The sequence below is a fragment of the Oryx dammah genome, unplaced genomic scaffold (assembly GCF_014754425.2).
Source record: "Oryx dammah isolate SB20612 unplaced genomic scaffold, SCBI_Odam_1.1 HiC_scaffold_28, whole genome shotgun sequence".
Taxonomy (NCBI): Eukaryota; Metazoa; Chordata; class Mammalia; order Artiodactyla; family Bovidae; genus Oryx; species Oryx dammah.
Window position 1 is genome coordinate 28057156 of NW_024070212.1, and position 14488 is coordinate 28071643.

Consider the following 14488-nt stretch of genomic DNA (forward strand, 5'->3'; position numbering starts at 1 on the left):
GAAGGAGGAAGAAGGGAGTGAGGAATCTTGAGGTCACTAATGGCCAATTTTGAGAGTTGAGGTTCTAACATAAACTGCTTTGGGCTGCCAGAGCACAGAACTCCCAGACTGAAAATGCTGTCAGAAGGCAGCCATCCATCCCTCTGCCTCCTGGCAGAACAGATCCTAACCCAGCCCAAACAGCAGCAGTTTGCTCTCCAGTATGACAGAGGAAAGGGGCAAATAAAGAGTTCACAGGGGTTACCCACTCCTACAAGCGAGTAACTGTCAGCTCAACTCACCCTATTCTGGCGTCAGTGACTTTGAATCTTCCCTAACCTCTCTTCCTTGCCATTGTTTCTTTTGTTCTCCTCTAAGTTCTTCACATCCCTCTTGAACTCTGGTGCCTAAAACACATGCACTAACTCGAACGTACATCTGCACCTGCATGTGCTCTCTCTCTCTTCTCACACACACACGTGCACACAAACCCACAGTTACACACTCAGTTACACTTTCTCACTGCTAATAGCTTTCATACAAGCACCAGAATTTTAGCTGAGGAAAAAGTGAACACAAATAGAGTAGGGACCCTCCTCACCCATCAAAAGATCAGATGCGGGGAAAAGAGGCCCGAATCCCAGACTCGAGCAACATGTAAGGCTAGAACCAGTAGATTAAGTGTATAGACAGCTTTTCCCTGTCCCTTGCTTCAAGTAAACAGAATGAGGCTCAAGTTATTTATGACCCAGGTGATAAAAGAAGAGAATCTGGTCTCAATGCTGGTGGTGGTGCAGAACTAGGCATGGACTAAAGCATCCTTGGTGCTTTCTAAATTCCAGGCATTTCTCTAATTATCCAGGACAGACTTGGAAGGTCTGATGGAAAACCTGGATCGTATACTCTGAACACACTCACAGAGGGAATAGAGAGACACGGCACATGCAGATACGATGCGGGCCATGAACACCAAGCTGTTTAACACAAAAGGTGCTTCATTTGGCTTTATTCAGCAACCCAGCCAGAAGCGGGCTTCTCCAGAAAGCAACAATAAGGGGGGTCCCAAACAGAAAGCAGCAGCCCCTAGCGCTTACCTGGCTAAGGTTGAGTGGCTGCGCTGCGCTGGTCCCCCCGCGTTGAGCTCGGTACCCTGTGGGGGTGATACAGCATCCAGATGACTGCCCACTCACTGAAGCCACTGGCTTGGTCTTACTACTCAGGAGACCTAAAAAAAGAGTCAGTCAGGCCTTAGTTATGAGCTGACATGGGCTCAGTATCACTGAGCTAAACCTCACATGCCAGCACATTAATCTGTATGAGGTTTGCAAGAGTTAAGGTTTCATGTATATCTTATTTCCTCAATTATATTTACACCAGAGGAACAAAAACTATGTTATCCCTTTTTGTCTTCCTATAGAGCTCCAAGAGGGTCCTCAGAAGGGTCACTTCAGTAAATGGTATCTGATCTCCAGTAATGTGTTAAGGTGGTATTAGAAATATAAATGCAAGTAAGAACAGACCCTGCTCCCAAGAAGCCTAGGGTTTTATGTATGAAGGAATTAAACAAGAACAGAAATGACAATGTGAAACTAAGATACTGGTAATACTTCAGAACATTAAGGTGTCAAAGGGGTTTAAAGGAAGACAAGATTGTATCTTGTTGGGCATTCACTGTCTTGAAATTCTAAGAAACTACAGCTGAATATAAGCATAATCAGTTTTCAAAATTTTGCTTCCTTCTGTGGCCTCATGAGGAAAACCGGAGCATGTATTCAGTGACTGGTGGAGCATGCTATTTCCTTTGGACCCAGTACAGGACAGAGCTCCTAGTAATGCTGCTCAGGGATTTCCCAGTGGCTTAGTGGTAAAGAATACACTTGCCAATGCAGGAGTCCTAGGTTCGATCCCTGGGTCGGAAAGATCCCTTGGAGGAGGAAATGGCAACCCACTCCAGTATTCTTGCCTGGAGAATCCCATGGACAGAGGAGCCTGGTGGGCTATAGTCCATAGGGTTGCAGAGTCAGACATGACTGAAGCAACTTAGCACAGCTTGGCATCAGAAAGTTTTGCCCTGTCTGCAGTGGACAGCTATTTCTGAGGAGAAGAACCACACTCAAACTAGAACCCTGCTTATGTCTCTGGTAGTATTATAATTCACAGTAAAATACTAAGTTATAAAAGTATGGAAGGGATGGCTATATTGATGCCAAAAATTCACAAGCCTCTCTATAAAGAGAGTATAAAGTTGCCACTGAAAAAGAGCTGCCTAGACAAGGACTATGTTTTCTGGGCCCCCTTGCTTCTAGGTGGGGCCATGTGATGAGTTTTCACTATTTCCAGGGCTAAAGAGGTTACAACTGTGTGTGCCCACTCCATACTTCCTTCTTCCTTCCAACTGGATACTGAGGATTCCAAGGCTCTGATCCCTAACCTTCTGCAGGCCTACCAACCAGGAGCACTGGGAACTCATGTGAATAAGGAGAAAATTTCTATCATGTTAAGCCAGGAAAACTGGGAGTTGTTATTACAGTTTGCATTTCGTTACCCAATAACTAAACCAGGAAGCCTAACCCCAGCATCTCACAGAACAAAAAAAGATGGAGGTAATTCAGTTGATAATACAACCCATAAAAGCATCACTGCTATGCCACTGGGTAAGAAAAGATCTAAAGTACCTACTGCTTTCCAAAACAACTTTTGTAATCATTTTTAATATTATCAGTATTCAATATTATCCTATTTCTGGACTGTCAAATTTGAATCACCTGTGGCAAAAAAATCCCCACCAAAAACTGCCTGCTAATTCTCCATGCCACCCAACACATCTTATCTACCTTCTTCCATCAGCAGTGAGTACATTTCTGAGACTACACGCTTATTCTTATATTAGTCCAAGCAAAATGAACACAAGATAAAAATTGATGGCAAAAAATAATTTCCCATTACAAGGAACTAATTCCTGAATTAGGTAACTTTTAGGAAAATCTATAGCACGAGACTGTACCACTGGCACAAGTTGTCGTTGTTGTTTAGTCGTTCAGTCGTGTCCTATGGACTTCTGTCCCTGGGATTTCCCAGGCAGAATACTGGAGTGGGTTGCCGTTTCCCTCTCCAGGGGATCTTCCGAACCCAGGGATCGAACAGGGATGTGTGTACTAAGGATACACACATTAAAGGATAATTCAATTCCAGCTATGACAATACTCACCTGAGGCCTGGGTTGCTGCAGTGCAGTCACCAAGCTGAGTTTTCAGTGGAGGTACAATGATGGTGCGGGTGCCAGGACCCTCTCCCACGACTCTGCCAGGCCCCTCCGGAAGGGGCCCACTATTGCCCCGGAGAGCACTCAGGGTCTCAGTGGAGTACGGGCTGCTCAAAGAAGAGTCAGAGTCTGGAGAATCATTGACAGTGACGTAACTGATGACATTAGACCTTGCCTTCAGGCCAGAGCTGAGGAGAAGAAAAATACATGAAAATTCAACCTTCTTATAGCAATGTTTCTTTGCTAGTCTCCAGTCCTCCCGTAACAGCAATGATGATAATCGTGATAGTAATAATTAACAGTAGTGGCAACAAATTTCTGAGTACTTTTTATGCGTCAAGCACTATTCTTACACTCTACATGTATCTCATTGAATCCTCACAACACTTCCAGGAAGCAGGTACTTGATCCGTGTTTTGCAGAGAAGGAAACTGAGGCAGAGGGAGATTAAGAAACTTGACTGCAGTCACACAAGTGGTATGTGGTGAAGATAGGATTCAGATTCAGGACAGAGTGACTCCAAAGTACACACTTTTAACAACTATTCTATGTTGCCTCTTAGCCATTCCTATTCACAGTAATTTCAACAGTATTCTTCAAACACCACCTTTTTTTCATATCACCCTGCTATAAGGCAATGGCACCCCACTCCAGTACTCCTGCCTGGAAAATCCATGGAGGGAAGCACCTGGTAGGGTGCAGTCTATGGGGTCACTAAGAATCGGACATGACTGAGCGACTTCACTTTCACTTTTTACTTTCATGCACTGGAGAAGGAAATGACAACCCACTCCAGTGTTCTTGCCTGGAGAATCCAAGGGACAGGGGAGCCTGGTGGGCTGCCCTCCATGAGGTCACACAGAGTCGGACACGACTGAAGTGACTTAGCAGCAGCAGCAGCAGCTAGACTATAAGCAGTTCCTTACTCTATCTAACTACTATAGGTGTTTTCTAAAAAAGTTTCTTCACAAACTGATCCCTACCTTACTACTTTTACTTTTTCCTTAATTTTAAATAGGCTCTGCTCCAGTCAAAGCAATCCTGCTGGTTATATAATTTTTGTCATTAGTATGTTCCTCAGTGGAAAATTTACTTTTTTCTTCCCCAAATCAGTTCAATGACCACTCTCAAAACTTAGTTATCACCTCTTCTATATGCCAAACACCAAAAACCCAATGAAAAAGAACACAGAACAATCAAGGCAACTGACTATGCTCAGACCAAGAGAGGTATGTATCACAGTCCTTAAATGTATCCACTCTCTTAGTTCACTGCTCAATTAAACCCGGATTAAGATGTTGAGATAAAAGGAAACAATCTGGTACTTAAACTCTTAAGCTGAATGATCATGTAGCAGTTGGGGGAAAGAAGGCAGCCCTACTTAAAGCTCTACCTCTTCCAAAGAGGTCTGTTTACATAAAAAATTACACGAATTTCAAATAATCTCGTATCTTCCAACTTGTTCCAATCAACTGTTGTTTATATAATTCTGTTACAGTATCTGTTTTCAGACTCTGAAGTTCCTTAAAACCAGAGGATCATGTCTATAGTATATAATGTGCGTTCTAAGCCAGAGTAGCCCGAGTAACCATCAAATGTGTCTGAACGAATGACTTAACTGATGAACGTAAGTAATATTAAAGAAAACCTGACAGTGTTCAGTGACGGAAACGTCAGTGTTCCGGCTCACTCACGAAAGGCCATGCTTCCAAAATAGTCCTTTTCAGTCCTTCCTTTCACAGCCACTAGTCTGAAGCCAATAGACTAAGACCAAGAGCAGGAGCCAGAGAGCCAGGGGAACTTTCACCTGTCCTACCTATTGGGTTTGTATTTGTTGTCCTCTTCCTCATCAGTGTCGCTGCGGATGGTGATGACACTCACAGCAGGGCTGGGAGTATCTGGAATGATGATTGGCTGATGCTGATCCTGAACAGGAACTAGGGAATTATAAGAAGACGTGGTACGGAGGGGGCTGCTCCCAACCAGAGAATAGACTTGAGATGGCAGAACATCCAGAGAGGACCTGCAACAAAAAGTCATCAGAAAGATCATTCAGGCTTGGTCCCCCAAACTGTAATAGATAACTTTACCCCAGAACTCTTTGATTTCTTTTTACCAAATCATTAAGCCAATATATTTAACTATAAAAGTTCTAAACTAACTGCTCTAGCCAGAGTTTCCAGGGGCAAGAACACCAAAATTAGAATATAGATTTTTATTTTTGTATGCCTTTTTACCCTGTGGTTAAATTTCACTCTGTTAAGTGGGCAAAAAAATAAAACATCAGCCAAAATCAGGCTGGATTCAAAGTAGAAGCAGAAAGAAATGATTAGTGTCACCAGGACACCACTGTTCTGTGTGCATGCCCAAAGGTTAGCTCTTTTCCATTTGGCAGCTTCTTGCTGCTTCATACCACAAGTGTCTATACTCCACACTCTAAATGCCAGGCAACATTTCTCTCAAACTGGCAGTTTAACTATCAGCCCTAACAGAGACTTACTTAGAAGAGACTGGAGCAGACTGCTTATTCTTCTTTGAAGGGAGGGAACTGGATTGTTGTTGTCTGACAACATGGGCAACGCCAACATTAAGGGGCTGAGCAGTGGCCAAAGTCACATGGTTCGTCAGCAAGGATGGCTGCTGCATGATAGTGCTGTACTGGTTGCCATGAGAGTGGGCACTCCTGTAGCGACAGAAAGAGAAGCGTGAATGCTGCAAACACTCAGAAATTAGGACCAAACAGGTACAAAAAGCAATGAAAACAACCAAATAAATAGTTTTTATTTAAGGCTGGGCACCTGGATTATAAAGCTTTGGGGGTTTTCACTGTATGGTTTCTAATTGTATAAGACTTCCTTTAAATCTGAAGAAATCAATTCCTGAACTTAGAACCTAATGTTTCCCTGTATTCGAAGTTTTCTTGTAACTCCATCTCCTAGCCTGATAATGGATTCTTTTCTTCAAGGGTTTCAGAGAGATAAATCTTTCCTTTATATTCTTCCTGTCTCACCAAATCTTCAAGTGCCCCTTCCCTAAAGGATCTGCCCTTGTAAATCTCCCAGAAAGGAACACAGGGCACTTGCCTCCAGTCTGTGAGCTGCTGGCCGCTGCCCATGGCCTCTGGGATCACTGCAGTGGGCTGGACAGAGTTGTGTAGAGCTACCCCAGGCAACTGTTGCCAAGTGGAAGGCAGGAGAATTTGTTGGGTTCCTCCAGGCCAAGCCTGCTGTAAGGAAACACACAAAAAGATCCAGACTTGACTCATTCTTGGCTTTTTCTTTTTTTTTAGATGAAAGAAAAATTCATATCTTAAAAGAAGTTCCTTGTAGATTGTTAACTTGCAGAGATTAAAAAAGGAAGGTCAGAGGGGCTCAAGGTTACAAGTCTCATACACAGGGAAAAAAGAATGCACTGCTTTCTCTTGGCCACCTCCATAACCTGATCACCAGGGTATTAAAGAAAGGCAGATCCCTGTGGTTAAGAGTTTCTACTGCACTGCAGAGTAAAGAGGTAAGCTCCTGTTAAATGCCAAAGTAATATTTTTGCAAAGGGTCTAAAAATGTCCCTAGAAAGAGTTAAGACAACTCCCTTGAGATTAAAAATAAGAATTTAAAAGTGTGAGTGCCAATCAGATAAAAGATATCAGGTCAATTCGACCCATAAAACAAAGAGAAGAATTGTTCCTTTTTAAAACTGTAGTACTTGGAAAATGGAGCCAGATGTGGATGACCAAAGGCCAAAATCCTTTGGCAAACAAGCTTATGCCAGCAAGAGAAAACTAACATCATTTATAGTCATGTGATAGAATTTTTTAAAGGCAATAAAAAATATTTAAGAAATAGATGCAGTGTACCATATTTTGTATTTAGTAGTTTCCTAACTCGACATAAAAACTAATCACTGAAACAAAATACATTATTTGTAGTTTTTAGCAAGCCATGCCACTTGCAATAGATATCAACAAATATGTTTTCTGTACTTCTTATGAAAATTGTGGCATTTCCTTAGAAAAGGGGAACAGATTTGAAAGTCTGCTTTTTAAACCTGAATTCTACAGCAGAGTCACCTACAATGCCTGAGTACATATTGTTCTGTTTCTTGAATTTCAAACTGCAAGGCCATCAACACACTGTTTTAAAAATATTTCTGCAAGTAACAGATCCACTTGTTACAAATACCGGTTCCAAACAAGAAGCCTTCAAATCAGAGAAACTGCAAACATGTCTGCTACCATAAGCAGAATTCAAAACAAAACAAAACAGAAAATAAGAGAAGTATGTTAAGTCACACCATGCGTCTTTCCATAAGCCAACACCTGCACAAGACAAAGCATGTAGTTTAATACAGAGCAAGAAATGACATGTCAACGTGAGGCAGAAATCTGGCGTTCCAAGCGACGAACTGTTTTGACAGAGGAAGAGCAAAAATATGCAAAGCTTAGCAAATGACTAGTGCAAACTTAAGAGAAGCAGCAAAGGAGAAGTGTCAACTACCATTCCCAACCTCAAAACTAGAGGTGTGCAAGTTAAAACCAGTGGCTTGGATCACTCCAAGTTGGAAATTCATCTGACTCCCTTATACTCAGCATTTATGCTTATGATGGAATTATTTTGGCGGTGACAGACTTTTAAACTGGAAACTAAACAAACCCCAGCAACCAAAATATGTATTCTGAAAGTGTTTTTCACTCACATGAGTCCTTGAGAAACAACAAAAGAAATTTAAAGCCACTTTGAAGGATGGCGAAATATCAGGATTCAACAGTATCAAATAGGTTTTCAAATGCTTATCTGATTTTAATTTTTAAATAATAAAATGCTGGACATCAAATAAATAATTCTAACTCCCCCCCCAAAACCAAAACACATCCAAAAATCACTGTTAGGGTTCCAAATGTTGAAATATACCTCAAAGTTCTATCTGAGATAGAACTAATTTCTAAGACCCATACTACTACATTTGATGCTGTATTTAATAACTTTTCTCCATGACTTTTGATAACAAAGATATTATTCTTACATAAAGTTTTTCAATCATATTTTCACCTTGGTATAAAGACCTATTTGTAAAATAATTTATTTCCCTATAAATGAGTTCACTTTTTATTTCAACCAACAAATGAAATATGATCTAAAAAGGCTGTAAGGGGAACATGTTTAAATGGAAGATATAAGCTGCCACTGATCATGAGTGCCAAAGAGTTATCTTCATAGGTTCATGGAGGGAAAGTTAATACCAACTAATGAATAAATTAAGAGAATTTTAAACATTTCTAATGCACAAAATGTTTAGAAGCTTGAAACAGTAGGTAAAGGAAGGAAGCTAACTTGCCAAAGAGTTCAAATTTTGGCCATCCAGGTACCTGCAGCAGAGGCAAACTAAAGGCCACCTCCTTCATTCTTAAGGTTCAGAAGGTAAAAGATAGGGCAGAGAACAGATAGTAGTGCTGAAGCTCTTCTGAGGCTACACCAAGAGCTTTCATCACACTAGGCTGGCAAAGAAGAACCAAAGGATCTGACTCTTCCAGAGTCACACTGAACACCAGAGTCAAACAGTGAGTGCTTCAGCAAATGTCAGGGAGGAAAACAATGAGACATTAAAGATGCAGCAAGAACACAGCCACAAGATGGCACATGCTTCCATGCCCTCTGCAAAGACTAAGTTAAAAACATTTTTTTGGAAAAATGAGAAAACCAGAAAAAAACAGAACAAAAACAAACAGGAAAAATTAAAAATAAGAAAGAAACCAAAGAAACTCCGTTAGTAACACAATCAAGTGAGGGGAATTACCAGTACAGCGGCAGTCTGTTCAACCAGCGCCGGCCGGCCGGCTGCGCAGCTCAGAGTAAAGGGCACCGCATACTGCGGTGTGATGGTGGCTACTTGAGGGTGGAGAGTTGCTACCATTAGTGGTGTACAGCTTCCCTGAAATGTAGATTAGGCAGGTGAGTGAAACAAACACCGAGGCAGGTAATCTGGATTCAGAAGGGTTTTCATCCCCCCCACCAAGTTATTACCAACAATATGCAGTAGTTTCACATCACTTAAAATTCATGTACCAAACACAACTTTCCCCTCCAACTCCGCACAGCATTGGCCAACTAGGTCAAATGTCAATGGCCTAAAGCAAAAAGAAATATATAGGAATCCTTCTTGGACCAGATTCAGAGGATCAGGAAACTGAGTTACTAAAAAACTCAGTTAACAACAGCATGTATTAAGATTTCTCCTCTTCCTGCTCACAATGAGGGTTTTGGATTTCAGGATTTGCTATATGTCGTGGACCACAAACATTTACACACAGAATTTAAAATACAGTATCTGTTGTTTACAGGAATATTTCATGAGTTTCTTGATCACCTTAGTTGCATTTTGCATGGCAGGTATATAGTTTTAAAACTTTCCACTTAAACACAAGGAATGAAGGGATGTATTACTTGAAGAGATATCCTGATATGATCCAACCTCTCAACTGTGATGAAATTCTCAAAGAGTAAAGGGGACACTAAGAGAGCAAAAGGGAAACCTTTTACGTTTAGAATTCAAGTGTTAAAATTACATGTTGTACTTTAAAAGCATCTAAATAAAAGATTAACTTCATCCTACAAAATTAAATTTACTCGGGATGATTTCTCAAAGTCTGGCTATTTAAGTCTCCAAGTATAAGGAAGACCATGGTAGAGCTGCAACAGCATTAGGAATGAGTACATCATTCCATTATAGAGGTTCCTAAGTCCACTGAATATGACCAAGAAAGATCTTATGGTCAAAGCAAATTTCATTTTCTAGGACCAAATATCTGATTCTCAACAGTGCTTCAGGGAACTTCGGCACTATTGAGTGTCCAAGCTGCTCTGGCTCTTACCTGTGTGAGAACCCCCGACTGTATCTGTAGTGGCTGAGCAGCTGGTGCCTGGGGGACAATTGGCACTGCATTATCCATCCTCACAGGGAATCCCGAGTGTTTTGTTGTTGCTTGCAGTCCAGCTGTAAAAAGCAACATCACAATTATATTGCTTTGCTAGGTCTGGGGGGTACTACCTGTTTGGGGGCTTTTTGGTTTTTAGCTTTTCAGTTCAAATAATCCACCACCCAGGTTTTCATTCTAGACGCTTCAAACAAAGGAGTTTCACCAAAGTCTGAGAAGTTAAGAAAATGGAGACTTGATTCCCTTCAGGTTAGATCAACAGAAACATGCTTGATGGGGGAGGGCTAGTTTCAGGAAATTCTAAAACTTTTTTTATCCAACAAAGCTTAAAACATTACACTCATTCCACTCCCATTAACAGTAGAGGCAAAAATAAACAACTTTGCTTCGTAAGCTACATTCACCTTTTAATCTACTAAAGACAGAAAAACACTTGAGCATTTAAAAAAATATAATCTATTAAAAGCAAAGACTTCATAACTTTTAGTTAGATAAGGAACATTATAAAAAGCTCAATAATTTATTATCTCAGTCATCTTCTTGTTTAGAATATTTTAAGGGGATGTTTTTACTCAACTCCTCAAAAATATATAACCTAGTCACAAATTAGTCATATATTTTATCCTTAACTATTACGTGAACTGAAGGAATTATACCTAGGACAAAAGTATTTTAAAAGTAGACATGTGGTTTACAGAAATATTTTTCAGTACTTATTTTAGAAATCTGCTCTCATCACTAATAGCTTTCTAAGAAGACTCTTTTGTTGCCTTTAAAACAATGACCGTATCTCATTACTGTTTTACTCATTATCCTCTGGGCACACATGCTGAAGAAATGTTTCCTACAAATCAGGAGTATCTCATTCTGGGGAAAAAGGAGGCTCAAGATAGCTTCCCCTTTTACTAACACTTGAGAAAAGAACCTTCAAAGCTTTCTTTTAAATCTATCCTGTCAAAGCTTTCTATGTAGAGAATTTAAGCTTCTATTATGCCTCTAATTGACTGAAGCTTGCATTTTTGTTAAAAGAGAGGATACAGCCATTTTAATTAGAATACTCTGTCAGTGACACTTTCTGGGCTATCACCAACTAGTTTCTCTTGAAACTTACTATGGAGGTATCAAATGAGCACAACTCATAAACTCTAATATGTTGCTTCTGGGAATTTTCCATTTCATAGTTCAAGTAACTTAGTAACTAACTGTCATTTAGGAAAACATAATCCAGAAATGTACAAAGTAAGAGAGACTAGTAAAATAAGAATTAGAATACTGTGATAATAACTTTTTAAAAAATGCTCAGTTCAGTTTCAGTTCAGTTCAGTTGCTCAGTCGTGTCCGACTCTTTGCGACCCCATGAATCACAGCACGCCAGGCTTCCCTGTCCATCACCAACTCCTGGAGTTCACTCAGACTCACGTCCATCAAGTCAGTGATGCCATCCAGCCATCTCAACCTCTGTCATCCCCTCCTCTTTCCGCCCCCAATCCCTCCCAGCATCAGAGTCTTTTCCAATGAGTCAACTCTTTGCATGAGGTGGCCAAAGTACTGGAGTTTCAGCTTTAGCATCAGTCCTTCCCTGGTGACTCAGATGGTAAAGCGTCTGCCTGCAATACGGGAGACCCAGGTTCGATCCCTGGGTTGGGAAGATCTCCTGGAGAAGGAAATGGCAACCCACTCCAGTATTCCTGCTTGGAGAATCCCAGGGACGGAGGAGCCTGGTAGGCTACAGTCCATGAGGTCGCAAAGAGTCGGACATGACTGAGCCACTTCACTTCACTTCACTTCACTTCACTTCCAAAGAAATCCCAGGGCTGATCTTCAGAATGGACTGTTTGGATCTCCTTGCAGTGCAAGGGACTCTCAAGAGCCTTCTCCAACACCACAGTTCAAAAGCCATCAATTCTTCGGTGCTCAGCTTTCTTCACAGTCCAACTCTCACATCCATACATGACTACTGGAAAAACCATAGCCTTGACTAGATGGACCTTAGTCGGCAAAGTAATGTCTCTGTTTTTCAACATGCTGTCTAGGTTGGTCATAACTTTTCTTCCAAGGAGTAAGTGTCTTTTAATTTCATGGCTGCAATCACCATCTGCAGTGATTTTGGAGCCCAAAAAAATAAAGTCTGACACTGTTTGCACTGTTTCCCCATCTATTTCCCATGAAGTGATGGGACCAGATGCCATGATCTTCGTTTTCTGAATGTTGAGCTTTAAGCCAACTTTCTCACTCTCCTCTTTCACTTTCATCAAGAGGCTTTTTAGCTCCTCTTCACTTTCTGCCATAAGGGTGGTGTCATCTGCATATCTGAGGTGATTGATATTTCTCCCGGCAATCTTGATTCCAGCTGGTGCTTCCTCCAGCCCAGCGTTTCTCATGATGTATTCTGCATAGAAGTTAAATAAGCAGGGTGACAATATACAGCCTTGATGTACTCCTTTTCCTATTTGGAACCAGTCTGTTGTTTCATGTTCAGTTCTAACTGTTCCTTCCTGACCTGCATACAGGTTTCTCAAGAGGCAGGTCAGGTGGTCTGGTATTCCCATCTCTTTCAGAATTTTCCACAGTTTATTGTGATCCACACAGTCAAAGGCTTTGGCAAAGTCAATGAAGCAGAAATAGATGTTTTTCTGGAACTCTCTTGCTTTTTCCATGATCCAGCAGATGTTGGCAATTTGATCTCTGGTTCCCCTGCCTTTTCTAAAACCAGCTTGAACACCTGGACGTTCACGGTTCACGTATTGCTGAAGCCTGGCTTGGAGAATTTTGAGCATTACTTTACTAGTGTGTGAGATGAGTGCAATTGTGTGGTAGTTTGAGCATTCTTTGGCATTGCCTTTCTTTGGGATTGAAAACAGACCTTTTCCAGTCTTGTGGCCACTGTTGAGTTTTCCAAATTTGCTGGCATATTGAGTGCAGCACTTTCACAGCATCATCTTTCAGGATTTGAAATAGCTCCACTGGAATTCCATCACCTCCACTAGCTTTGTTTGTAGTGATGCTTTCTAAGGCCCACTTGACTTCACATTCCAGGATGTCTGGCTCTAGGTGAGTGATCACACCATTGTGATTATCTTGGTCATGAAGATCTTTTTTGTACAGTTCTGTGTATTCTTGCCACCTCTTCTTAATATCTTCTGCTTCTGTTAGGTCCATATCATTTCTGTCCTTTATCGAGCCCATCTTTGCATGAAATGTTCCCTTGGTTATCTCTAATTTTCTTGAAGAGATCTCTAGTCTTTCCCATTCTGTTGTTTTCCTCTATTTCTTTGCATTGATCGCTGAGGAAGGCTTTCTTATCTCTCCTTGCTATTCTTTGGAACTCTGCATTCAGATGCTTATATCTTTCCTTTTCTCCTTTGCTTTTCACCTCTCTTCTTTTTCACAGCTATTTGGAAGGCCTCCTCAGATAGACATTTTGCTTTTTTGCATTTCTTCTCCATGGGGATGGTCTTGATCCCTGTCTCCTGTACAATGCCATGAACCTCAGTCCATAGTTCATCAGGCACTCTATCTATCAGATCTAGGCCCTTAAATCTATTTCTCACTTCCACTGTATAATCATAAGGGATTTGATTGAAGTCATACCTGAATGGTCTAGTGGTTTTCCCTACTTTCTTCAATTTCAGTCTGAATTTGGCAATAAGGAGTTCATGCTCTGAGCCACAGTCAGCTTCCGGTCTTGTTTTTGCTGACTGTATAGAGCTTTTCCATCTTTGACTGCAAAGAATATAATCAATCTGATTTCAATGTTGACCATCTGGTGATGTCCATGTGTAGAGTCTTCTCTTGTGTTGTTGGAAGAGGGTGTTTGCTATGACCAGTGTGTTCTCTTGGCAAAACTCTATTAGCCTTTGCCTTGCTTCATTCCGTATTCCAAGGCCAAATTTGCCTGTTACTCCAGGTGTTTCTTGACTTCCTACTTTTGCATTCCAGTCCCCTATAATGAAAAGGACATCTTTTTTGGGTGTTAGTTCTAAAAAGTCTTGGAGGTCTTCACAGAACTGTTTAACTTCAGCTTCTTAGCATTACTGGTTGGGGCATAGACTTGGATTCCTGTCATACTGAATGGTTTGCCTTGGAAACGAAGAGAGATCATTCTGTTGCTCTTAAGATTGCATCCAAGTACTGCATTTCAGACTCTTTTGTTGACCATGATGTCTTCTTCATTTCTTCTAAGGGATTCCTGCCCACAGTAGTAGATATAATGGTCATCTGAGTTAAATTCACCCATTCCAGTCCATTTTAGTTCGCTGATTCCTAGAATGTCAACATTCACTCTTGCCATCTCCTGTTTGACCACTTCCAATTTGCCT

General features: G+C 41.1%; 1 protein-coding gene across 3 annotated transcripts in view; it reads right to left on the reverse strand.

Moving 5' to 3' along the window:
* Positions 1-14488, reverse strand: part of HIPK1 (homeodomain interacting protein kinase 1) — a 58099-nt gene that overhangs the window by 4739 nt on the left and 38872 nt on the right. Inside the window, exons 9-16 of one of the 3 annotated variants that reach the window (XM_040230992.1) lie at positions 10107-10228; positions 9032-9166; positions 6325-6467; positions 5742-5924; positions 5058-5264; positions 3188-3429; positions 1074-1204; positions 4-386 (exon numbers count right to left, since the gene is read on the reverse strand). In XM_040230992.1, the coding sequence (XP_040086926.1) occupies positions 294-386; positions 1074-1204; positions 3188-3429; positions 5058-5264; positions 5742-5924; positions 6325-6467; positions 9032-9166; positions 10107-10228 (1256 nt within the window). In that variant the 3' untranslated portion in view covers positions 4-293. Of the gene's footprint in view, positions 1-3; positions 387-1073; positions 1205-3187; positions 3430-5057; positions 5265-5741; positions 5925-6324; positions 6468-9031; positions 9167-10106; positions 10229-14488 lie in introns of those variants that run through there. The other 2 variants (XM_040230991.1, XM_040230990.1) reach the window with 2 other exon arrangements.